The following is a 26,816-nucleotide window of genomic DNA, read 5'->3' as shown; positions in this document are numbered from 1 at the left end:
GCCTTATTATCACTACACGGTGAAAACTAAGTGAAGTAAATTTAGGTCCTTACTAAGGAAGTCGCTTCAGAGACAATAGTAATTACTTGGATGAACTTGATGTCATTATGAACATCACGCCGCCAACATTTTGTTGAAGAAAAAAATAATTTTTTAATAGGTAAAATCAAGAGAAGTGATATGTGAATGATGTGAAAGTGGAAGTGAGAACGGTAATGAGGGCCAGATAGTCTACTGGAACCTCAATTTACGCGTAAAGCCGGGGGTGTGCAAATTAAATTTCGCATAAATTTAATAAAATATCGCGTTATTTCAAATAAAACGCTTAAAACTAATCGCCTAAATTGAGGTTTTAGGGTACCTGAAGAGCAAAAATGAATAAGAATGAGAATGAAATTCGATCGGAAAATCAATTCATCGTTATTCAGATGAAAATCCATGGTAACAGCTTTTATTCTGACTCAGGTCATTATTTTTATCTGGAAACCTGTATGATCGAAGTAAAAGAAATTTCTCAGACATGTTCGCGACAAAATCTGGACACATCAAAATTTGGAATAACACAAATTTGCTGTTTGTTCAATCTAAGATGTAAGGTTATGCAATCATTGTGAAAACCAACTTTTTAATCGACGCCCGGAGGGCCGAATGTCATATACCATTTGACTCAGCTCGACGAACTGAGCAAATGTCTGTGTGTGTATGTATGTATGTATGTCCCAAAATATGCACTCACTTTTCTCTGAGATGGCTGAACCGATTTTCACAAACTAAAATTCAAATGAAAGGTCTCATAGTCCCATAGCCTGCTATTGAATTTCATTTGGATCTGACTTCCGGTTCCGGAGTTACATGGTAATATGTGAAAATTAGAGAAAAAATGTGCATTCAATTTTCTCTGAAACAGCTCAACCGATTTCCACAAACTAAGATTCAAATGAAAGGTCTTATAATTTTCTAAAAATTTCTAGAACACTTTATCCAGATCCGACTTTTGGTTTCAAAACTAAAGCGTGATAAGTGAAAAAATACCAATTTTATTATTATTTTTTCACAAACGATGGTCAAAAACAGGTACAAATCCCATTAAACTATCTGAAAAATTCTTCTTGTTTGCAGAGCTTGTTAGTTTGTGGGCATAAAAGCTTAATTCAGCACTACTGGTCCCCTCTTTTCCTGTTCCGAGAGCACCGAAAGTGGACAAGAAAAACTTGAAAATTAGAACTCACTTCGATTTCTCTCGGATGCTTGAACCTATTTTCACAAATCTTGATTTGAATTAAAGCTCATATTATCTTTGAAGCTACTGTGAAATTTCATCTGGATCTGACTTCCGGTTCCGCAGTTACACGGCGATGAGTGTCAATGTTTTCAGATCGCCATATAGAATGACAATATGTACCACACCGAAAGAAGCAGCAAACATAAAACAAACGATGCGTGTTTTATTCTATTTCGTACACGCTATGAAGAAATCGAAACGGTTACGGGTGCCTGCTACTAGTGTGTAATATTGGTAAAAGACGGTGCTGCGGTTGATAAAAATTATAGCTATTTTATGATCAGTTTGACCGAAAGAATAAACGAATGTCAATGAATTCTATTTTTTTTTTGAAAAAATATGAAATTTTCACATCCGGTAGTGCTGTAATACCGTGCCGGTGGTGTAATGATGTCAATAATAATAATAATAATAATAATAAAATAATGTTATAATCCTACTACATGTTTTATACTGCTGATCCATGCTGCTTAGCTCGACTTACATATGCAGAGGTAACATAAACACAGGTTCGCTTCGTTTGTTAGGTTTCATTTAATTGATTTAATCGAAAAAGAGCATGATATAGTAAGTCTAGGTTTAACTAGGTTCAAAACTGTACCAATGTTTAGGTCATATTTGTTGCTGGCAAACAAACCAACTTCGGCTATTCTGGTCATCTGAATCCGATTCCGGATAGATTGGAAATGGTGCTTAAAAACTGCAAAAGGGTCTCCCTCACTTTCCTTCAAGATGGCCAAATCGATTTTCACAAACTTATAGGTTCAATGGAAAAGTCTTACAGTTTCATACAGAATTCTTAAATTTGTTGTGGATACTGCTTCCGGTTCTGGAACTACAGGGTAAACAGGATTTGTACAGTTTGTTAGATTAAGTCCGAACAAACTATCCTATTTCTATTCAATAATCAGTTGTTTTTGCGAATTCCACAATAATAATTTTGATGTTATGAGTAATATCTCTCTTGTGCCTTAAATCATATCTCGTTGGCCGAGTTTTACCAGCGAAGCTAGGAAATGTCGGGTCACACAACTTCATTAACGAATCAGGTGTTCCTCAAGGAAGCAATCTTGGACCATTGCTGGTTTCATTATTTTTTAATGACATTTCTTTTGTCATCCCACCAGGATTCAGACTTATGTATGCGGAAAGAGTAACTGTTCTCAAACATCTGGGTGTGCTTCTTGATTCTCAGCTCTCCTTCAGACATCACTACTCGCATATAATTGTTCAGGCAAATAGAAACCTAGGTTTCATCACGAGGATCGCCAAAGAGTTTACTGATCCATACTGCCTGCGAACGTTATATTACGCGTTAGTACGGTCTACCCTTGAAGTCTCAGTGCATATTTGGTGTCCTCACGCCAGTGTTTGGATCAATAGAACTGAAGCAGTACAATCATGATTTCTGCGATTTGCTCTTAGATCTCTGCCAAGACGTAATCCGTCAGAGCTTCCACCATACATTGAGCGCTGTCGTTTGCTCGACATGGACACACTAGACAAACGACGAAATATACTCAGAGCTGCATTTAGAGCGAAATTGCTAAATGGACAAGCTTATGCTACTGAGATTCTCTCACATATATGTACTAAGGTCTAAGGACAGAGGGTCGCGTGTTGAGTTTTAAATCGACCACGTGGCTCGCTCAATTCCCTTTGCGCATCGTATTTCTCTCGTACTCTCTCGTATATGAGTAAACTGTACCGGGTTGCCAGCATACATTTTATTATTTTGATGAGAAGTTTTATCACATAAATCTATCGTATGGGTTGGACATTACATGGATTCCAATGAACAATGAAAAAATATTCAACTTTCACAAAGATTGAATGTCTGTGTGTTTGGCAGCCTTGTCGAGTCAATTTTATTTCTCTCTCCTTTTTCAGAATGCGGAATCAGGAAACCAAAGCGAATAAAAAATGGTGGATGCATTGAAACTGACTTTGTTTCGCAGAAAAAACACAAGACTTTATTTTTATCGCGGTAACATATATGTTTTTATGTACAAATCGCATCTAAACTAAATTATCTAGACTTTGTCATGGTAGATTTATGATACAAGCCTTCAAAGCCGAGATGCTCGATGAACAAGTAGAGGTATGCATTTCCGAGCGTTCCAATTTTCAGCAGTTCTTCAGTCAGCAAAAAAATACAACACGACCGCTAAACTCAATGAATCATTCTGAAAATTTCACAGAATATTCTCAACTAAATTTCGAAGACATTGTCGGGTGGGTTTTTCTATATTCTGCACCGTTTCCAAAAAAATTTTATTTGAAACGGGAAAATAGCAAAAAACCTACCTACTTTACGGTACTGTCCTCAGCCCTTAATGTCCCTCCAAGAACGCTAAGAGCGCGAAATTTCTTGCGACTCGACTTACAAAGAACGGAGTATGGTCAGAACGAACCGATTAGGGTAATATACAATGTTTTCAATAGTGTGTACGACCTTTTTGACTTTTGTGCATCTAGTGTTGTTTTCATGAATAGGCTTAAGAGACTCAGATAGATTATAAGTAAAACTTAATTATTTTTTAGCACTAGACAATGTTTGTACCTTTATTCGTTAGGCTAATGTTTTTGAATTGTAATTATGTAAACAAATATGCAAAATGTTAAAAAGATGATGGGTTTTTACGCGCATTTGATGAATTTCAAATGGGCTTTTCCCACTCCACCTAAAACTCCATTGAGATCAATCCAGGTCAGATGGAAAGAAATAGAAAAAAAAATTTAAAAAAACCCTTCTCAATCCATCTAGTGGTGTGATAATGCCTTTCTCTTCTTTCATAACATGATTCATTCATGAAAATATGTTTCATACTTTTAATAAATAATTTTGGACACTAATTTTGACAACAATTGATGCAGATTGATTCGAGTAGTTCACAAAAGCATGCTTCAGTGTTTATGTCACACAGTCAGCATCATTTTTCCAAATTAGTGCTTGACATTTGCGTTGCCTATTTGTAATCAGTGATGCTAATCTAAAAAAAGCCTTCTTAGTCCACTTAGTGGAATTTTCATATATCTTGAAAAATCACCATGGGGGGGAGTACATGAAATTTTCGAAATCGAAAAAAAATTTTTGATGCCAAAAGGCTTAGAATTGCATGAAACGTCGAGATTTAGTGTCATCTCAAAAAAAAATTTTTTTTGAAAAAGTCGACTTTTTGGGACTTAGAAAAAATATGAAAATTTTTCCAAGTCCCAGAAAGTTGATATTTTCAAAAAATTTTTTTTTTGAGATGACACTAAATTTCGATGTTTCATGCAGTTTTAAGAGTTTCGGCATCAAAAAAAATTTTCGATTTTGGAAATTTCATGTACTCCCCCCTATGGTGCTTTTTCAAGATCGAAAATTGTCAAACATTTACCACCGGGCAGCACCCCTTAAGCATGTCCGATTTAGGTCAAATTTTGCATGAAGGCTTTTTTCGAGGTGCTTAAACATTTGAGCACTAGAACTTTACGAAAATAGAGTTGATCCCAAAATTTTGGCATCCTTATATATAAGAGCGGTAAAAATCAACGTGTTTTGTCGGTTACGTCACTTATACAATCATATATCAGGAACCAAAAGTCACTACCATTTGATCTTCGAACTTGATCAACGGCCCGACAGTAGCTTTCAAACGTGCCCAAGTTTGTTAAAATCGGATCAGCCATCTCTGAGAAAATTGAGCGCGTTCAAATACAACGCTTTTTGTCGGTTACGTCACTTATACAATCATATCTCCGGAACCAAAAGTCACAGCCATTTGATCTTCGAACATGATCAATGGTACGACAGTAGCTTTCGAACGAGCCCAAGTTTGTTAAAATCGGTTGAGCCATCTCTGAGAAAATTGAGCGCGTTCAAATATCTTCGAAAAGTGCACACACATACACACACACACACACACACACACACACACACACACACACACACACACATACATACACACACACACACACACACACAGACATTTTCCGATCTCGTAGAGCTGAGTCGAATGGTATATAACACTATGGGTCTCCGAGGCTCCGTTCGAAAGTCGGTTTTTCCAGCAATTCTAATACCTTTCTATAGAGAAAAATAATAAGTAAATATGAGAAAGACAAAAATAATAAGTAAATATGAGAAAGACATCATAACACCACTAGGGGAATTAAAACAGGTTTTTTGTTCATTCAACTGTATATTTTTAGGGGTCTGTACATAAGGATCTGTACAGATTTCTCTGCAACAGATTTAGCTGTTTTTATTCAATATTCGGCCTAGGTTTTAGCTATCACATTTTGTTTATCAATACGGTTTGGTACAGCTCATCTTGAACGACTACATACCTTGACGGTGCTTGAAGGTATGAACGAAAGTTGGAAACTTTTTCATTTTTCTGGCCACAGCACGTACCGAAAGATCCGATATCTTCTGTAATACTTGCTTCTCCTTCGCGTCCGTTTTTGTTCCGCTCCCAGTCTTCCGGACTGTTGCCATACGTGTGTCGAAAGATTTATGAGCACTATGGACAGTGTTTGCAGGAAACCCAAGTTTTTTTGAAATTTTTCTTACTAACAGATCCGTATTTTGATTTCGAAAATACACACGCCTTTGCTCTTCTTCCAATGCCATCTTCGATCTAAAAGCTTGCAGTACCACCAGAAATGATTTTATACAGTGAAAAGACATACGTTCACCAGTTTGCGAAATATTTGAGATATACGTATTTATGGGTGTCGCAAACAATCGTAGGATTTTTTTTCTCGATTTTACATGATAATTCATTTCGGAAACCGAAAGCGCAGAAATTGAAGTAAAACTATATGATTAATGTCCCAGCAACATAAGAAAGGATCAGTTTGATGGGATGTGATACATTCGGTTGATTCCCAGTTGAAACATTGCCGAGCAACACTCGTAAAAAGCCAATTCCGCACACCACAAAGAGCTCATCACGATCGTGATGTTTATGATTTGGCACATCCTGGCACATCACAGTGTGCCATTTCCGAAGGTAGCACTAAGCTGTTGCGGGGCAGCAAAATAAAAAAAAAACAATGACCCCCATCTCGGAACACTGCCAGCAACATATGCTAGCATATCTTGCGTCGTTTCAAATTAATTGCACGCTCGTTTATTTCCAAGATCTCATAAAAGCTAGCAGTAATTGAGCTGTTCTACTCTGCATTATCCGTTGATGTCGTTGTTGTCTGCCTCACTGCCCACACTCCTGTTGCTCGTGTTCGAATGGAGCAAAAATAAGCTTTTAATAAACCTCCCTTCCCAGCCAGTCCCACATCCAGCCCGGAAAACTCATCCTGCCGGAGAGTCGCGAATCGGTGAACCACGAGAATCCCCAACACAGAAGCAGAAGTGAGATAACACCCCGAAAGCATTTTCTTATCCTGTCTGTCTTTTGTCTTTTCTTCCCTTCAACAGTTCAACTTTGTCGGCAAGCTTCTCGGTCCAAAGGGAAATTCCCTAAAGCGGCTCCAGGAGGAAACGATGTGCAAAATGGCAGTTCTTGGCAAGGGTTCAATGCGAGATCGAAAGAAGGTTAGTATCATCTGCACACACACACACACTCCCCCGTTCGCGGCGGTTCGCCATCGCGTTAAAACTCAGTTATTTGTTTCCTTCTTTATTTTTGTTTTTGCCGATGCTGCTTCCGCCTACCGCTACTGCCGCTACGCCAAATGACAACCCGCCAGGAAGAGGAACTGCGACTCAGTGGCGACCCACGGTATGCGCATCTCTCCGAGGATCTGCACGTCGAGATTTCAACCTACACAGCACCGGCGGAGGCACACGCCCGCATCGCCTACGCCCTGGCCGAGGTCCGACGATTTCTGGTGCCGGTGAGTATACGAGTGGGAAGCAAATGGAATTACCGGTCAGTCAGTGCTGGAGGGGAATCGGTTAGGAATTAGATTAGCAAAGGATTATGATTATCCTGTTGCGATGAGTGTTGCACTTGGGCAAAAATTTCATTTTTCAACCGGGGTTATAGTGTCGTATTTCTCTTATGACGTAGATAAATAGTAAATGTCGAGTTTCTACCGCCTGAAAATCACTCTAGCATAATTTAGGAAATCCTCCATAATGGCAACCCATCAGAGTTGATAGGCGAAACTGTCGTGTCGTGGCTTGTCGCATAAAACTGCCTTGGCTTACAATCTCCAGATACTGTCACGATGTTCCTTTTCTTCACTAGCTGTTCCAAATGGGGGGCACTCATTTCAAATGAAATCTCCCGCTGTTGCTTGCGATAACATCTTCCATACGCCACGTCACGGAATGCTGCGCTCGCTGTCTGTCAATTGTTGCATGGTGACGGTTGGCAACAAGGAAGCGGGAAATTCAAATGTCTGTGCCTACTTTGTTACTTTGGTGCTATTTTTCACCAATGGCTTCATCAATGTTGTGTTGCCTCTAATTGGATGGTTGTCATGGGGCGTTAGAAATTTTAGTGGGGATTTGTTATATTATTACACGCACACACACAAACACACATCGACCGGTTACCCGGTTTCATCAATATTCCGGGTAATTAAATCGAGGAACATTATTCGGAATTGAATTGTGCTGATTTCAACAAATTGAATACAGTCGAAAGGTAATTTGTCATTGAAGTTTAATGGTAGAATGCTGTTTGATGAAATTCCGAGAATGGTTTGCGTAAACTAATTTTATTAGATGTGTTTAGTTATCAATTGTAATGTACGCTTTCCGTTAGAGATTACTGGAACGGAAGCCATTAATTTATCATCAATCAGTCGCTTTGATCTCTGAAAAAATAACGTTTAATTTACATTTCGTATTGAATTTCAAATTATTTTTAAATAAAATGCTGGTAACTTAAATGTCGAACATAAATCAGTTCTAATAAGCTGAGATAGCAAAAACTGTTTTTCACACAAGCCCGAATCACTAGTAGATTCCGAGTAGGAATGTCACATGTCATTTTGAAAGCCTGACCATCTGTCAACTGCGTTGCTTCATTGTACATATGCTTTTATATCGGTGTATCCTGTCGTGAAAAATCTTGGTAAGTTTACTTCTGGTGTTCTTTAATTTCAATAATATGAAGTAAACGGCAACTGAATCTTACACTCGAGAGCAGGGTTTGTATGAATGAAGCAGTGAAGATGAGTATACATGCTTCACGGCGTATGATATCCATGAATATACCTGCTTTTTTAACCATGTCGCTTTTGAAGAAACGTGAGCCTTGTTGCTTTATTGAAATGGCTTTCCATGCACGAGAATGAAAGAGAACAAACAATATTCACCCCTACTACTGTTTCTCCTTCTTACGGTTTCTCAATATTCACGGGGCTACAAAGTGACGAAGATTATATATTCAGTTTTCGCTAACAGACTGATGACTGGCTCTTAACTGTCGAATCGCTTTTCAGCAGGAACTTGATTTACAGAAGTAACAAGAGTGCAGGAGCTAGTTTTTCTGTAACACCCACCAAACGAAGCGTTTGTTTGTTTGCAGTATTTGCTGAGATCACCAAATCGCCATTACTAATTGCTGCGCTCCTGCTACTTCTGTTTATAATATTCAAGTATAACTAAGAATTCTCACCCTCTATTAACTTGACATGAATTAAATAAGTGATATGCAACAGTTTCCGTGGCATAAAGTCATCAATAACATCCGTTCGCGCTCGGAGAGCCAGTCATCAGTCTGTTAGCGAAAACTGAATATAAAATCTAGCCCCGTGAAGATTGTTAGCTTGCAGTGAAATATTTTGTTAGAAGAACGACGCTCAGACCAACGAGAAAGAAAATTATATTCACGGCTTCTGTGCTTCATGGAGTCTCTAACACCAGCACACTGTACCATCTGTGCATATATAGAATATATTTGCTTCCACTAGCGTTTTGTTTGTGTGATTCTTTTTGGCTGGGAAGGCGTCTTCTTTGTGAGCGGTGGAATTGTTCGTTCACAATGCAATGGAAACTATATATTCATTCACCGGTGAATGAATATTCCACACCCTACTCGAGAGCAGAGATGTCTATCTCCTCTGTGTGACGAAGAGCAAGCAAAATTTCTCCCCTCGCACTGACAACTTCAATGAGAGCTCTTCTCTTTCACATTTATACACCACTGTTGTATAAAGTGTGCACGCATCATGAGTGTGTTTGTTTATTTCCTTTTACCTCTTCCACTGAATCGCACCAAAGTGCTAGAGCATTAACTAATAAATTCTCTGAGGTGAATGCAGATACTTTCGCGCCGGTGAGCGCTCTGGTGTATGGTTTGCGTAGATGAAGCGCAGGGCACGCAAAATCAGCAAAATAAAACAATTTATCGTTAAATTTTCGGTTTTCCTTGCAAATTTTTCATAGAAAGGCCAGATATAATCTCTATTAATTGAAGTTCACAGAAGTGTTCGCTCACCATCACGCGCCAGTGGTCACTTGGGTGTATTTAGAAGAGAGCGCGTGTGAGCGATTCATGCGAAGAGAATGTGTTTCACTCGCGCCAGCTGCTTTAACCACAAGCACACACTCAAATGCTGTCTATTCGACACTGAGAAGAAGTGCGCTTTCCTCTTTGCGCGGTGCTTCGTTTTTTGCATCCTCGGTGTGGACAAGAATCTGACTCCAGCGTGTATCACTCTGGTGAAATGCCATCTCTGCTCGAGAGGAATACAAATGTATTTTTGCCTTTCTCAGCCGAATGTCATATACCATTCGACTAAGCTCGACGAATTGAGTTTTATCCCGATCCGACTTTCGGTTCCGGACTTACAGGGTGATATGCACCAACAAAATGATAAAAATGTCACTCAATTCTCTCAGAGATGGCGCGATCGATTTTCACAAACTTAGATTCAAATGAAAGGTCTTATGGCTTGATACAATTTTCTTGAATTTCATTTGGATCCAACTTCCGGTTCCGGATTTACAAGAATTTATGTGCAATTTATTAAAAAATGCGCACTCAATTTCTCGGAAATTTTTTATCCGATTTCCACAAACTAAGAAGCAAATAAAAGGAAAAATTTGTTAAAAAGTCTTCGAAAATTTGATCCAGATCTGACTTCCGGTTCCAGTATTACAGTATTACCGATCACAGGCCTGTACATTGCCTCCCGGCCTACCTGAGCATTCATGTCGCCGATGACGAGTTTTACATCCCGCCATGGGCAGCTGTCGTAGGTTCGTTCCAGCCGCGCGTAGCATGCTTCCTTCTCTCCGGGTCTCGTCTCATGTGGGCAGTGCACGTTGATGATGCTGTAATTGAAGAAACGGCCCTTGAATATATAAGCCTGCCTTGGGACTCCTAGTCCCCGGTTTCCGCTTCCGAAAGCACCGATAATAGTGAAGAAAATCTCTAGAAACGGAACTCACTTCGATTACTCGCAACGGTTAAACCGATTTTCACGAATCATGATTCAATTTGAAGCTCTCATTGTCCTTAAATATACTGTACAATTTCATCCTGATCCGGCTTCCGCTTCCGCGCAAATCGTCGTTCAAAATAGCGATGCAAAACTGGTATGCGTCGGTACGTGCGGCTTTGCTTCATTCGCAGCGTGCGTTGTACGATTTCATATAGCGTGCAGGGTTGTAAATGTGCAATCTATATTTTTCAAGTGTAAATATTTTATTCAATTTGTACCTACTTGTTAGTAGATTTGGCTCAAAACTGATTTAATTTGTGCGCTACTATATTAGTTACTTGCTAAACGAATTGAGAATTAATTAAAACATGGGTTAATGTTACTTCCAAGATTAAGATTAACTTTATTTTTCTAAATTCGTTTACTTATATAGAGTATTCTCTCCTAGCCTAGCTAATTAATTCTTACCATTAGGATCTCTGAGAATCCGGAAGGAGGACTTAGAACGCGCAATGTAAATCGGGTTTAACCAATGGGGCTCGTTGTATCGTGTCGGCCACTGTATATTTTGTGGGTAAGAGAGTGAGTAAAGCTTCTTGATGAGCGTGAACAGGTGTGATACGGAGAGGAGAGGGCGATAGCATGTTGGGTTATTTTCGTGAGTGTCGGTTTGAATTAGTGTGTGTTCCTGAGTTACTGCTGTTCTAGGTCGTGTTGACTTGTATCGATTGTGGGACATGAGGGACGTGCAGAGGGGGGAAGCGACACAGGCTGTTCTGTTTTTTCGATGACATAACGATTTCAAACTTGATGCTTCCTTGTTTCTGTAGTCGAATTTTATGATCACGGTGTTTTTCGCTGGGTCACCGGAAAGTGCAAGTGCTGACATTTTAGTTGGCTTCATGTAGGAAATGTTTTTTTTTATTTAGGTTTCTAGGTTTTCGTGGAAGGGCGCTTTTACGGGTTTTTGTTAAGTGCGTGTGGTCTGGGGTGTGTGAAAGATTTAGTCTTGAAGGATCATATTACAAAATCGACCTCGGCTATACTGGTTCCAATTTCCCGGTTCCAGAAATACCGGAACTAGTGGTCAAAAACTCTGAAACGAGACTCACTCGATTTTCTCCGAGATAATTTGATCGATTTCCACAAGCTTAAGCTCAAAAAAAATTTCTACAGTCTTATAGATTGCTGTTTAATTCTATCTAGGTCCGACTTCCGGCTCCAGATCTATAGGGTAAAGTGTGTTTAATCATTTAGTGCGATAATGCAACAAAAAATAAATTTATTAACTTGACTTACTTGTTTAATTTGATTTCTTTTAACACACTTTACCCTATAACTCCGGAACCGGAAGTCGCATCCGAATGAAATTCAGGAATTTTTTGTAGCACCAGGAGACCTTTCATTTGAATCTAAGTTAGATGAGCGGTCTCTGAGAAAATGGATTGCACGTTTTTAGTTAATTGTGCACATTTTACCCCGTTACCGGACGTCCGATTCGGGTAAAATTCAATAGCACCCTGTGGGACCTAACTGCAGATGAGAGCCTCTCTTTGTTTACTTTTTCTTTCACGATTTACCGAACTGATTTTATATTTGACACTTTACTCTTCGCAAAACTTTGAAGGTAAAACTACAAGCTTTCGATTTATATTGGCCACTTTTGAGAATCAAAAGAGAATCAAAAGAGAAAGTAAACAAAGAGAGGCTCTCATCTGCAGTTAGGCCCTTTTGTCGTGGAACTATCGATTTGCTTAATATTTATAAAGAAATCGTAATACGAGAAATCAAATTCGAAGAAACTTTTTTTTTATTTTTTTTAAATAACTATTTATTGGAATATGAGTTAAAATTAAATTATTAAGATTTAAATTGGGTGTTCAGCCACAAGTGGTGACTTTTCAGCCCTATTATATTTATGATTTGGTTGTTACCATGAGGACATCATTTGCTTCAGCAATTCTGAGACTTTTGTGTAGGGAAAATTCTAAACCTACTTGTATTGTGAAATGGGGAAAAGGAACTTATATACTAACCTACTAACTAATACAGAGAGCGAATCGATTCAATTGAAGATTGCATCGATTTTTGTCGGAATTTGCTTATAATATTATGTGACATTACATCTAATGGTTCTATATTTGTGAGTCTGTGTAACTCATTTGTACTAAACCAGGGAGGACGCTTCAAAATCATTTTCAGAATTTTATTCTGAATCCTTCGAAGCGTTTTCTTCCTGGTGGAACAACAACTTGACCAAATTGGTACTGCATAAAGCATGGCTGGTCTGAAAATTTGTTAATAAATTAACAATTTGTTTTTTAGGCAGAGCTTAGAATTTCTGTTTATAAGACGATATAAGCATTTAATATATTTATTACACTTTGCCTGGATTCCTTCAATGTGATCCTAGAAAATGAGTTATTTGTCATACGTTAAACCTAAGAAGCTTTGGTTTAATTTTCCATTTTGACAGATAATCACTGAAAATATTTAAACTTCTTTGTAGGCGACTGCAGATCACTCTTAGATTTCTACCTGTGGCTAACAGACTTGTGTCGTCACAGAATAGCGATTTCTGACAACCAACGGGTAGATTTGGAAGATCAGAAGTGAAAATATTATACAAGATCGGAGCTACGCTCGAACCCTGCGGAACACCGGCTCGTACGGATAGCAATTCAGATTTACAATTCTGATAGCTAACCTGAAGAGTACGATCAGTTAAATAATTTTGAATCATTTTGATCAAATAAATAGGAAACTGGAAATCAGACATTTTTGCTATTAAACCTTTGTGCCAAACACTGTTGAATGCTTTTTCTATGTCTAGAAGAGCAACTGCAGTGGATAACCCAGAAGATTTATTTGCTTTTTTATTTAAGAACCTTAGAAAGTTTCCAGAAAGGTGAAGAAGCACTGATTTCTTCGAATTTAAAACGAAAAACAGGTTATTAAAGTTATTGAAAGCTTGGGAATCGAAGTTGAAACCATTCATGAAATTTATTTCATCGCTGGAGCATATTTGCCATTCCAATGCACCGGCGAACAATTAAATTTCTTCAAAGGCGATTTGCAAAAACTCACAAGATATCGACCGAAAATTTCGCTAAAGAAATTGAACAAATTAAACCATATTCCAATTTAAAATATTCAAATAATTATTTAACATCACTGTTAAATTTTAAATTCATTGTAATATTATTTGCGAATTGCCATCCGATTTGAAATGCTTCAAAAAGTGATGAAGTCGAATTCATTCGGATGATCATTTGAAAAAGTTGATCTTGTAGGTAGATCATTTTATTTTCAGTTATATCGCCTAAATCAACATCATTTAAAGAAGCGAATGTCATTGAAGGAATATTTGTAGGTAGACTGCCATTAGAAGAAGATGATATGGCCGATCTACCTATTAATAAATTGTTTTCATTAGAAGATGAACTGCAAGGCGGTCCTGTGTTTTGATTATTTACATTAGAAGAAATAGTTGGTAGATTTCTACCTGTTATACTAGCATAACTGAAATTAGAAGAAGATGATGACGAGGTCGATCTACCTGTCAATAAATTGATTTCGTTAGAAGACGAATTGGCAGGCGTACCTGTTTTTTGTTTTAAATTCGAAGAAATAAGTGCCTTAGAAGAATTAGGCGTGGCATTTGTAACGGTTGTTTGATTTTCAGGTATGTTCTGTAAATTTAAGGTCGTTGATTTGACTTGTTGTCTAAGCGAACGAGCGTTTAAATTTTTTTTCCTGACAGGACATTTCAAATAATTGGATTTATGATTTCCATCGCAATTTGAACATGAAAATTTATCAGTGGTTTCGTTCATTGGACAAACGTCTTTCGAATGCAAATTACCACAATTCAAACAACGTATATCCATATGACAATTTTTGGTTCCATGGCCGAAGCCTTGGCAACGACGACATTGCGTTAAGTTTGCAATACGATTATGTCGTTTATAATGTTCCCAATGAATTTTAATGTGAGAAATGAAACGTACTTTTTCTAAAGTTTTCAAATTGTTTACATCACTTCGATTGAAGTGTATTAGGTAACGTTCATGGGAAATTCCAGAGCGTGGTTTAGAAGTACCATTCGCTCTTTTTTTCATAATTATTACTTGGGAAGGGGCAAAACCAAGCAATTCTTTTAGTTCATTTTTAATTTCATCAATACTTTGATCATTTGATAAGCCTTTCAAGACAGCCTTGAAAGGTCTGTCTGATTTTATATCATATGAAAAAAATTTATGAAATTTGTCGGACAAATATCGGATAAGACGTTCATAATCTTCCAATCCAGCAACCAAGACTCGACATTCACCTCTTCGTCCGATTTGAAATGAGACTTTTACTTCCGGGAGAAAAGTAGAAAGCTCAGTACGGAATGCTTTGAAGTCGGAAATCATCACCGTCACTGGTGGCATAGATTGATGTTTCTTCCCAGAACGACAAGCGTCCATTTTGGGAATTTTTGAAGAATTTTCTTTTATGTCGCTTCAATCGGATTCAGGAAGAATCTCGTAAATATTGTTAGACGGCATATAATCAACGGAAGGGAAATCCGTCCGTTGTCTTTTATTTTTACATTCAGATTTTATAAGATCGTGAATGTTATTAGAAAAATGTTGAGTAACGGATTCTGATTTATTCCGTATTGAATTATTTTAACCTTAGGCTTGTTGCCTTTCCGGTTGGACGCTGGCATTTTGAAATGAATGAAATTTTAAATTAAATTAACTAGGCTAAATTAGTCTTCGATTAGACTCCTAGCTAGCCTTAAAAAAGGCTGATTAATCTCTTAGTCACTCTAATATCACTCGTTGTATAGCCTTGAGAAAGACTGACTAATTGTTAGTCTTTGAAAAGACTGTTAGTGATTCAGGTAGCCTTGAAAAAGACTGAAGCCTTGAATCAATGAAACTCTAACGGTAGCCAGAAAAAATTTCCAGGAGCCAAGAGCTATACGCGTGCGGTGCGAACGACTGTTCAACACCGACTGAAATTTGAAGAAGCTGTTTGCACATTAGGTATATTCGACGCTTTTATGGTTGAATTTAACGAATAGTTAATATATTATGACCAAAATGAATTTTATCAGTCGGGGGTAAAGCCGAATATGAATAAACGATAAAAAAGTCGATTTGCACATATTCCATAATCGAAATCAAATTTGCAACTAAGATAAACTAAGTCGTGCAACAGGAAAAGGCTACCGAGAAAATTAAGTTACGGTCACTGATGTCAAGTGTAGTAAACAGAGAATGGCATCATCGTAGAGCATCAGAAAAATTGTAGCGTATTTTTCTACATGTTGTTAGCCACCAGTTCAATCATCATACACCAGTACTGCTACCCCAAGAGGTTTCCATGCCAACCCGGATTAAATCGGATTAAAAATGCTTACTGGCAACTCGGAAGCAGTCCCTGATGCCGTTTGATGTTGCTGAAACATCTCGAGTTTCATTTCAGACATACAAATAATCCCACTCCCCTCTAACCTTTCGTAGCAATCCATCATCCATCATCACCAAAGGAACCGTTCGGATTAATATTTCGGGGTTTCCCGGTAATTTTCAAGGGAGATGGAACCGGATATCAGCCTTACTCTCGGGAGCGGCAAAGCGAGCAAGTGAACCTGATCTGCCAGCCACCGTCAGGTTTCTGTTCTAATTTACTACAAAGCGATTCGACCTGACCGGTCTCCGGTGGGTTGGAGACTTGGTCACTGGACACCGTCACCAGCTGGAATGTGAATGTGAGACAAATTGGATTTCGGATTCCCGCCCACCCATCAACCGAACTCTGCATTTCTTTGCCACGCTTAGCCGGTCCGGAATGTGACAACAATGGATGCCGAAGCCCCGAAATTATGTTCTCGCCGAGGCACTGAAATCGTCTCATCAATCTTGAATAGTTTCTTTTTCGACGCTGAAAGGATCCTTCTCCGGAAAGAAGGCCATTCATTGTGTAACGATGATGGACGGGATTCTTTCGATGGCCGGTGAATATATAAAATAGTTTCCCAGAGACAGGATGGCTGTGGGACGTAACGACGATCAGGAATAATAGAATAATGACGGAATGGAAAGGATTTACTGCGAGCATTCATCACGGCCCAATGGATTCCAAGTGGGTGGAAAGACAAATTGAATTTTCATGTATGACAGTTTTTGCGAATGGATACACAGTAGGAGCAGTAGGTGGAGGTTTCGGGACAAATTTAATCCCCACCGGAATGTTCCTGGCATTGTCGGGAAGCATTGCCATAGAGTTTGACCAAATGCAAAACAACAAACTTTCGTTTTTTTTATATAAGTATATTTTTGAACATTTAATCACCACCGACTGCCGGCACCGTTTTTAAACAATATCGCTTCGTTCGGAATGGAAAAAGTTTGATCCACTCCCCTTTGCCTTGAACCAACGCAAGCCACCCGGAAAACAGGGTAGTTATTTCACTCACGTTAATTGATTTGCCGGTCCGCTTTTTTTTCCTCATTCAAACTACGGCACAATGTCGAGACTAGCTCGTTTTTTCCATGCGACTTTGTAGTCGGATAATACTTCAAACGTGCGCAAAAACAACCATGTTTTTAGTGAATACCTAGCGTGGCCCGAGCCGGGGAAAGGGGCTCGTAAATCAACGGACGAGTTTCACTCGGAAAAATTGCGTTTCTAAACAAATTCTTGTCCTGCCTTCTGGCACTCATGGCGGCGCACACACAAAGACATCCACCGGTAGGTTCCGTTTGACCCGTTCATTTTGTCCTTTGAAATGGTAATGACTTTTGTTGTTCTTGTTGTCCTTGTGGGAGTCGAACTGGAAAAAAAAGGACAAGCTGTCACATGTTGTGTCGGTGGAGGAAAAGTGAGAAGCAATGCGTTTTTGCTTTTCCGTACCGGAATAAGGTAGCCATTCTTGGTGACAAGCTCCGGACTGGGGGCTGAGTTTTATAGAAGCGGTAAGGCGTAGCTTGAGGAAATATAAACAACTACAGTAGGCTGTGCGAATTTGGTAACAGTTGGCAATTCGGCTTATAATGTCGTTTTCGCTTGATGCCAAACCTAATCCAGTTTCCATCCTAAATGCTGTCAAACCGATTGTTTGAAGCTAGTTTCGAGCCTAGTTTCTACGTTGTTGAACTGCAAATCGAGTCAGTTCCGAACCTGGTTTTTATTATAGTTGCATTTGAAAAACACTGGGATTTGTCAGTTACATCACATATATTTTTTTTTTTCATAAAATATATTTATTAAGGCACAATGCGTTAGCTCTATGATGCCAAAGGCATTTTGTAATAATAAGAATTGTGTAGGTGCTGGCCTCTCATGTTTTACTGGTGACGTTGCTACTCAATGGTAGTGGCCGTATGCTTGTCCGTATGGGTCCACGGAAGACACCCCCGAGTCAAAGACTCGGCCAGTGGCCCGCGTGCTAGTTAACGACAGGAGTGGTCCTCCGTTCTTGGAATCAGCCAGGTGACGTGAAAATGTATCAAAAATTGCTGCATCCTTCAGTGGGTCCGCGGAAAACACCCCCAGGCTGCAAAGACCTGGCGGGTGGCCCGCATGTGAATCATCGACTGGAGCGGCTTTCCGTGGCAATGATGGTGATGTTGCCGAATGGTATGAAGAAAAAAAAATAGAGAAGTAATTGTTGTGGAAAACGGATTGTTAAAGGAGGGTATGGGAACGAAATAACTAATAACTACAAATATTTAGTTAGTTGACATCGAGATGGTGAAGAGACTGGGGAAAGGGGAGCGAAAAGTTAGTAACAGCAAAAAGATCTTGTTAGTATCGATAAAGATGGTAGACAGACGGGGGATTGGGAGAATCGGGCGGATGTTAGTGTCGAACCTATAGGTGAAGAGTATTCTTAGTCTCGAAAAGAGTAAGGAAAACTTTCTATGCCAAATACAACGGATCACACTTGTATATTAATGTGTTTAAGGTATTGGTAAATGAGAAGCATACAGGAACTATCCCGACTCGCCAACACATCCCGAACCGGAACCTCAGGCGGTCTACCTCGGGCCCTAAGGGATTCCAGAAGCTCCGACCTGGCGTCACGATACTCTACGCACGACCACACGACATGCTCGATGTCCTGATAACCGTCGCCACAGGTGCAGAGACTGCTCTCCACGAGCCCAATACGCCGGAGATGTGAGTTGAATGTATAGTGATTTGACATGAGCCGTGACATAACGCGAATGAAATCACGACTCACGTTCATCCCCTTGAACCAAGGTTTCGTCGATACCTTAGGGATAATGGAGTGTAGCCATCGTCCCAGTTCGTCATTCGTCCATGTAGTTTGCCAACTTTCGAGAGTTTTCTGACGAGAAATACTGAAAAATTCATTGAAGCAGATTGGTCTTTCATAAATATCACCTTCCAATGCGCCCACTTTAGCCAATGAGTCTGCCTTTTCATTGCCCGGAATGGAACAATGCGAAGGGACCCAGACTAACGATATTAAATAAGACCGTTCAGATAAAGTTCTCAAATGTTCCCGTATTTTCCCCAGGAAATATGGGGGATACTTTCCTGGCTTCATTGCCCGGAGAGCTTCTATTGAGCTTAGACTGTCCGTGACAATGAAGTAATGGTCTTTGGGCAAGGTTTCAATGATCTCAAGGGTGTACTGAATAGCAGCTAATTCTGCGACGTAAACTGAAGCCGGATCACTGAGTTTGTAAGAAGCGGTGATGTTTTGATTGAAGATGCCGAAGCCTGTGGACTCGTTGATGTTTGATCCGTCAGTGTAAAACACCTTTTCACAGTTGACTGTTCTAAATTTATTATAAAAAACATTTGGGGCCACTTGAGGGCGCACGTGATCCGGAATTCCACGAATTTCTTCTCTCATGGATGTGTCGAAAAATACAGTAGAATCAGAAGTATCCAAGAAATGAGCACGGTTGGAAACAAACGAAGAAGGATTAATATTCTGAGCCATGTAATCAAAATACAAGGACATAAAACGGGTTTGAGAATTGAGCTCGACAAGCCTTTCGAAGTTTTCAATCACCATCAGATTCAGGATGTCGCATCGGATTAGCAATCTATATGAGAGATCCCAGAATCGATTTTTCAACGGTAAGACGCCCGCCAGTACTTCAAGACTCATCGTATGAGTCGACTGCATGCAACCTAAGGCAATACGTAAACAACGATACTGAATTCTTTCCAGCTTGATGAAATGAGTGTTCGCCACTGATCGGAAGCAGAAGCATCCGTATTCCATCACGGACAATATCGTTGTTTGATACAGCCTTATCAGGTCTCCTGGGTGGGCACCCCACCACGATCCGGTTATTGTACGAAGAAAGTTGATTCTCTGTTGGCATTTTCGTTTCAGATATCTAATGTGACATCCCCAGGTGCCTTTGGAGTCGAACCAGACCCCGAGATATTTAAATGTGAAGATCTGAGCTATGGTTTCACCCCCTAGTTGAAGCTGTAATTGTGCTGGTTCTCGCTTCCTTGAAAATACAACCAGTTCAGTTTTCTCCGTAGAGAACTCGATACCCATCTGAAGAGCCCATGTCGACAAGTTGTCGAGAGTATCTTGCAATGGTCCTTGGAGATCGGCAGCTTTGGGTCCTATAAAAGACACAACGCTGTCGTCGGCAAGTTGTCTTAGCGTGCAAGATGTGTTGATACATTCATCAATGTTGTTTACGTAAAAATTGTATAATAGGGGGCTTAAGCATGAGCCCTGAGGAAGACCCATGTAACTGAATCTTATTGTCGACAAATCACCATGCGTGAAATACATGTATTTCTCGGACAACAGATTATACAGAAAGTTATTCAAAATTGGTGAAAGACCATGCTGATGCAACTTCTCTGATAGGATGTTTATGGAAACTGAATCAAAAGCCCCCTTGATGTCTAGGAAAACTGACGCCATTTGTTCTTTACGAGCAAATGCCATTTGAATTTCGGTTGAGAGCAGCGTAAGACAATCGTTCGTTCCTTTGCCCCTGCGGAAGCCGAATTGTGTATCTGAAAGGAAGCCATTAGTCTCGACCCAATTGTCTAGACGAAACAGAATCATTTTTTCGAACAATTTTCGGATACAGGAAAGCATAGCAATCGGCCGATACGAGTTGTGATTGGAAGCTGGTTTTCCTGGTTTTTGAATGGCGATCACTCTCACTTGTCTCCAGTCATGTGGGACAATATTACCCTCAAGGAACTTGTTGAATAAATTCAACAAACGTCTTTTGGCAGGGTCAGGCAGATTTTTCAGCAAGTTGAATTTAATTCTGTCTAGCCCCGGGGCTTTATTGTTACACGACAAGAGTGCAAGTGAGAACTCTACCATCGAAAACGGTGTTTCGTTTGTATTCAATGTCGTGACGCGAGAGATCTTCTGTTCCGGAACAGAGTCTGGACAAACTTTTTTAGCGAAATCGAATATCCAGCGGTTTGAATATTCTTCGCTTTCGTTAGTGGTGTTTTTGTTGCGCATTCGTCGGGCTGTGTTCCAAAGAGTGCTCATCGATGTTTCTTTTGTTAATCCATCAACAAATTGGCGCCAGTAACCTCGTTTCTTTGCTTTAATTAAGTTCTTCATTTGCAAGTTTAACGCCGCGTAACTCCGATAATTATTTTTTCTAAACTTTTTGAACGCTGAAGTTCTTTCCACGTTTAGTGATGAGCACTCTTTGTCCCACCACGGATTGGGAGGACGGATGTTAGTTTTCGCGCCGGGTACACGTTTCGTCTGAGCTTGACTCGCGGTGTCGAGAATCAAGCCAGCCAGAAACTTGTACTCTTCCTCCGGAGGAAGTTCTTGTGTTGTTTCTAGTTTCTCAGATATCGAATTTGCGTAGCATTTCCAATCAATGTTTCGTGTGAGATCATACATTGATTGTTTCCGATGGTCTTAATCCGGTGGCGATTGAAATTACGATAGGCAGATGATCGCTACCGTGGGGATCAGGGATTACCTTCCACGTGCAATCCAACCGTAGCGATGTCGAGCAAAGGGATAAGTCCAGCGCACTTGGTCTTGCTGGTGGTGCAGGAATTCGTGTCATTTCTCCCGTATTCAAGATTGTCATATTGAAGTTGTCGCAGATATCATGGATCATAGTTGATCTGTTATCGTCGAGAAGACAGCCCCATCCCGTACCGTGTGAGTTAAAGTCTCCTAAAACCAACGTCGGTGCGGGAAGAAGCTCTATGATATCATTGAGCCGCCGATGCCCAACCGAGGCTCTTGGGGGGAATGTAGATGGAAGCAATGCAAAGGTCCTTGTCTTTGATTGTAACATGACATGCGACAACTTCAATACCTGGTATCGAGGGGAGGTTAATGCGATAGAAAGAATAGCACTTTTTGATCCCCAAAAGTACTCCTCCATAGGGATCATCTCGATCCAGACGAATAATGTTAAAATCGTGGAAGTTTAAGGGTATTTCAGAAGTTAGCCAAGTTTCGCACAATGCAAAAGCGTCACATTTCAGATTATTTACTAGAAATTTGAAAGGATCTATTTTTGGAATGATACTTCTACAATTCCACTGTATGACAGTGATTGAATCCCTAACCTCCAAGGATGACTTAGCCATCGAAGGATACGATCGCTGAAAGAAGGGGCCAATTTGCAGTCATCTGCTTCAAATATGTTTTCACTGTAGGCATGAATGCAATTAAAATGCTTTTAAGAGGGTCATATATGTTGAAATTTTTGAAAATCCAGTCCACAATATCTGAGAACTTGATAAGTCCAGCACTGAGTTGGTTCTCAGGTAGATTTTCGGGGACGCTTGGGGGGTTTGATGTCCCAGGAAGTGGTGGGAATTCTTTCGTAGAATTTAGATTTCCTAGACCAGGAGCATTTTGCTTCGGTTTTGCTTTAGCACCACTTCCTCTAGCTGTAACTTTTAGAGGCCCTTCTGAGGATATCTTCGAACCCTTACTAGGAAGCTTGTGGGAGGATATATTTCTTCTCTTTCTATAGCTTTGAGGGACAGCCGAAGATGTACCTTCCAAAGGGTCGTCATAATCACTCTCGTCATTTGACAAGCAGGCATATGGGTTCGTTATTTGTTTGGGGGGAGTGGCACTCTTCAGCATATCGGCAAAAGAGCGTTTAGAATGTTCTCTCAGAGAACGCTTCATTCTGTCACCGCGAAGTCTATACGCGGGACATGCCGAGAGGTCATGCGGACCCTCCTTACAATAGAGGCACTTTTCAGTATCCTTACCGCAAGAGCCATCCGCATGTCCTCCCCCACAGTTGGCACACCGGGGCTTATTGCAGCAATGAGAAGCTGTATGCCCCAATTGTTTACAGTTGGTACAGTTCATTACTCGCGGTACAAAGAGACGAACGGGCAGACGAACCCGGTCCAAGAGGACGTAGTTGGGTAAAGCCGAGCCAGCAAAGGTAACTCGATAAGAATCTGATTGGGGATAAGATTTTGTTCCATCCCCGGTGATCGATACTGAATGCAATCGTTTGCAATCCAGTATCTTGACATTCTTAAGTAAGGGATCTTTGAAACAACCCGCCCCGTACTTAAGAATGTCCTCACAAGTCAGAGTCGAATCGGTAACCACGCCGTCTATTTCGACTTCACGAGCTGGTACGTAGACACGGTAGTCCCGCGTAAAGTGCTCGTTTCGAACAATCTCGTTTGCCTGCTGAGAGCTGGTTAACAAGACCCTAAGCTTGTCTGGGCGTACTTTATCAATTCTTTTAACAGTAGGGTATCGCGAGGTCAAGTCGTGAGAAATTTTCAAAAGGTTTAATTTTTTCTCATTTGATTTAGTCCGGAAATAGACCGCGTAAGGCCCGGGCGGGAGTGCAAGCCCATCGGGATAGTTCTTAATGCGAGACTTTTTATTGTCAGCGGAAGTCTGCATTTTATCATCTGGGGGAGGGGGATTAACAACAGAAGACACTATCATGGCACGGAATTGTCTCCGCGCAGATAACAGTAAAGGTATTTAAATTCAGTAGGAGAAAATTAAAAAAAAAAAACAACTACACTTAGCTTGTAATACTTATTCTAGGTGCGGCCGTCGGGACTGGTTCTCGTCGACCGATATATCAAAAACACGGCAGTGCAAAAAACCTCCGAGGAGGAAAAAACAACAATTGCCTGTGTTATCTATGTCCAATGGCACTTTCTACTTGTAACGTACGATAACTACACACAGTTTGTTCAATATTATTACTAGGCACTGTTAAAGTCCACCAACTCAATACAAACGATAGAAAACGGAAATTTTCACTTATTTTTATATTGGACGAAAAAATGACGCGCAAAAATTTTTTCCGTCCGCTCAAGCGCACAGCCTACTGAGCATTGACATCACATATATCATAGCTTTCAAATAAGTTTATTTTCGAGAAAATTCAGCAGGTGAAAAATGTGCGGATAGTTGGTTACGTTACTTATGTCGTTTTCGCTTGAAAAAAAACTGAAACTGACCCAGGGTAGTTTCATTAAATAAACACTTTTCATGAAACTGTGTTGATTTCGCACTTAGCAACGAGGATTCGAGCAAACCTGATATAAAAACCAGGTTCGAAACTGACTCGATTTTCAGTTCAACAACGTTGCACCTAGGCTCAAAACTGGCTTCAAACAAATGGTTTGACAGCAGTTAAAGTAGAAACTGGGTTAGGTTTGGCATCAAGCGAAAACGACATTATACTATTATATGTTTAAAACCGGAAGTGATTTGACCATTTGATTTACAAACTACATCCAAAATTTTATGGTAGCTTTCAAACGAGCCAAGACTTGAAAAATTTGGCCGGAACCAAAAGTGACAGCCATTTGCACTTCGAACTTGGTTCAATTTTCAAACGAGCCTAAGCTTTTTGTAAAAAAAAATTTCACAAAAAATGTTTAGGCAGACATTTTTCGATCTTGAGTCGAATGACACTATCGATCTCCTTAGCTTCTTTCAAAAGTCAATTTTTTATCAATTCTATTACTTTTCTGCTGAGTCTGCTCAGTTTTGGTTGACTCATAAATTGTTAGGTCAGTATGTGCAGTTTTATTATTTTAAAAGTTCTACAAGATTTATCTATTTGAAATTAGTGCAAAACCTCCAAACAAATATAAATTATGATACGGTAGGTTAGTCGGGAAAAGTCTTATAAAACGCCCCTGCTAAACAAAATGCCCCCCTACCTTTCTCAAGCATTCAAAACTTTTCGGAATTAAAGTGTTATCACTAGCACTATCTTTTCGTAGGATCTTTCTGCAATGCAAGTTTCGTAGTTGTCGTTTGCTGGAAAGTATGAAAAAACTGAAAATTTCATTTGGAAGCTTTTCGATGTAAGGTTTTGCTTTGACTAAATAAGCGTTTTTTTCGCCATTTCTTTGGCATACTGATTATCTCATAACAGTCACTTTATGAACATTTTAAGAAGAATAATGCATCATTGTTGTGGGGTAAAATGTCTGTCCACTGATTTGTTGCGAGACATACACAGAAAAAAATTATGAATTTTACTGACGACAGAATTCTACAAACGATACAATTCACAACTACTTAATTTTTCAAATGACGCAATATTCCACTCGCACAAAATTTTACAAGCTCCAAATGTAATTTGCACTTGGCTTCCAAGTGCCACTGTTTGGATTTATATGTATCAATTATTCAACGAACAGATATGAGCTCCGTGGTTCAGTCGAGTAACCGATGTGTTTGTGATCTAATGTTTCTCGGTTCAAGTCGCGCTGCTGCTATTGATCTTGTTTTTTTTTTCATTCGAATCAAGCCATGTAATTTTCAAATCAAACAATTTTACATGTTCTTGAATATAAATTTGTGTGAAATATGACGCTCCATTCATGTGCATCTTAAAAAATGTAAAATCACAAGATTTTTTCGAACTGTGTATTTTACGGCTGTAGGGGATTTATGTCTGAGGCAAGCGAAAAAACTAAGACTGTGGTCGTTTTGGAAAATGTGTTTATATCAATCAATTCTCATCTTTTCTATTGCAGTCATTGAAAATAATGTTCCTCAGCTGTATTGCAATGAAATACTCACATTCTTCAGGAAAATATATTAATACACTTGGAAATATCCCAATGTTTTCTAAAATGGGACATATTAAAACACTTTACCATACATTTAATTTAATAATCATTGTAATAATAAACTCTCGCTTCAACATAAATACCTTGTTGCGTTTCCCCTTAGAATTCTTGCTGGAGAAACCAACTTTTGATCGGATCTCCGGTGATCCGTAGAGCTATATATACCATTCGACTCACCTCGACGAGATCGGAAATGGTCTCTGTGTGTGTGAACTTTTTTAAAGATGTTTTTCTCCGCACAATTGTCTCGGAGATGGTTTAACCAAAGCTACTGTGCAACTTCAGGTTCGAGAATTACAGGGTGATGAGTGTCAAAACATTCAAACCATCATATAAAGTGACTATACTATATTTTTAATAACCTTCGCTTATCAAAGAGTTATTATATGCAAACCAAATCGCACCCTCTCATTCTGCTACTAACGCAGAAGGCGATAGTACCTAGTCGACACCGTTCTATTGATCAAATATCATCATAATCAAACGGAGAGGTAGGACTTTGTGAGCACTTCAGCACGCTTCTCCCTGTAGTTCCGAAACCGGATTCCGGCTGCAAACAAAATTCAGTAATGGTCTATGCGATCATAAGATCTTATATTTAAGTCTTCGTTTCTGAATATTGGCTAAGCCTTCTCTAAGAAAATAAAATGAAAATGAATACTTCTGGAACCGGGAATTTTCAACCGGTATAGCCGAAATTGGTTCGTTTGGTCAGATTTGAATAGTTCTGAGCTGAATTTAGAGGTTTTTTTTCGTTTTTTTCCTTTCTAAGGAGTGTATCGAAAATAAGCTATCCACATACATTTGTGTTGTACGCATGTATTTGTGATGGTTTTTTATGCTCAGATCGCATCATGCTGTGCGTTTGGCTGTCAGCTTTCGATTCTTTACTTGTTTGTGCGGTTGAAATTCTGCGTTTTCAAAATGTCGGGTATTGAAAAGGAAGTGGAAATTAAAGTTCTGGACACATGGCTGAGTGAGAAGGGTATTACTATGCGAAAAAACCGTCATTAAGAAGTTTGGGGAACACTATTCTTTGGATGAGCTACCAGGAAGAGGCAGAAAACCCGGT

The 26,816-nt window shown here is 39.5% G+C and overlaps 1 protein-coding gene across 2 annotated transcripts in view; it reads left to right on the top strand.

Annotated features, from left to right (window-relative positions):
- LOC131428532 (RNA-binding protein asd-2) overlaps positions 1-26,816 on the top strand; it is a 361,605-nt gene that overhangs the window by 231,955 nt on the left and 102,834 nt on the right. For both annotated transcript variants that reach the window (XM_058592533.1, XM_058592534.1), the window contains 2 exons: positions 6,711-6,827; positions 6,983-7,129. In XM_058592533.1, coding sequence (XP_058448516.1) covers positions 6,711-6,827; positions 6,983-7,129 — 264 coding nt within the window. The remainder of the gene's footprint in view (positions 1-6,710; positions 6,828-6,982; positions 7,130-26,816) is intronic.

This window comes from Malaya genurostris, chromosome 2 (genome assembly GCF_030247185.1).
Source record: "Malaya genurostris strain Urasoe2022 chromosome 2, Malgen_1.1, whole genome shotgun sequence".
Lineage (NCBI taxonomy): Eukaryota > Metazoa > Arthropoda > Insecta > Diptera > Culicidae > Malaya > Malaya genurostris.
The sequence above is the reverse complement of the archived record's forward strand: the minus strand, read 5'-3'. Positions and strand labels throughout refer to the sequence as shown.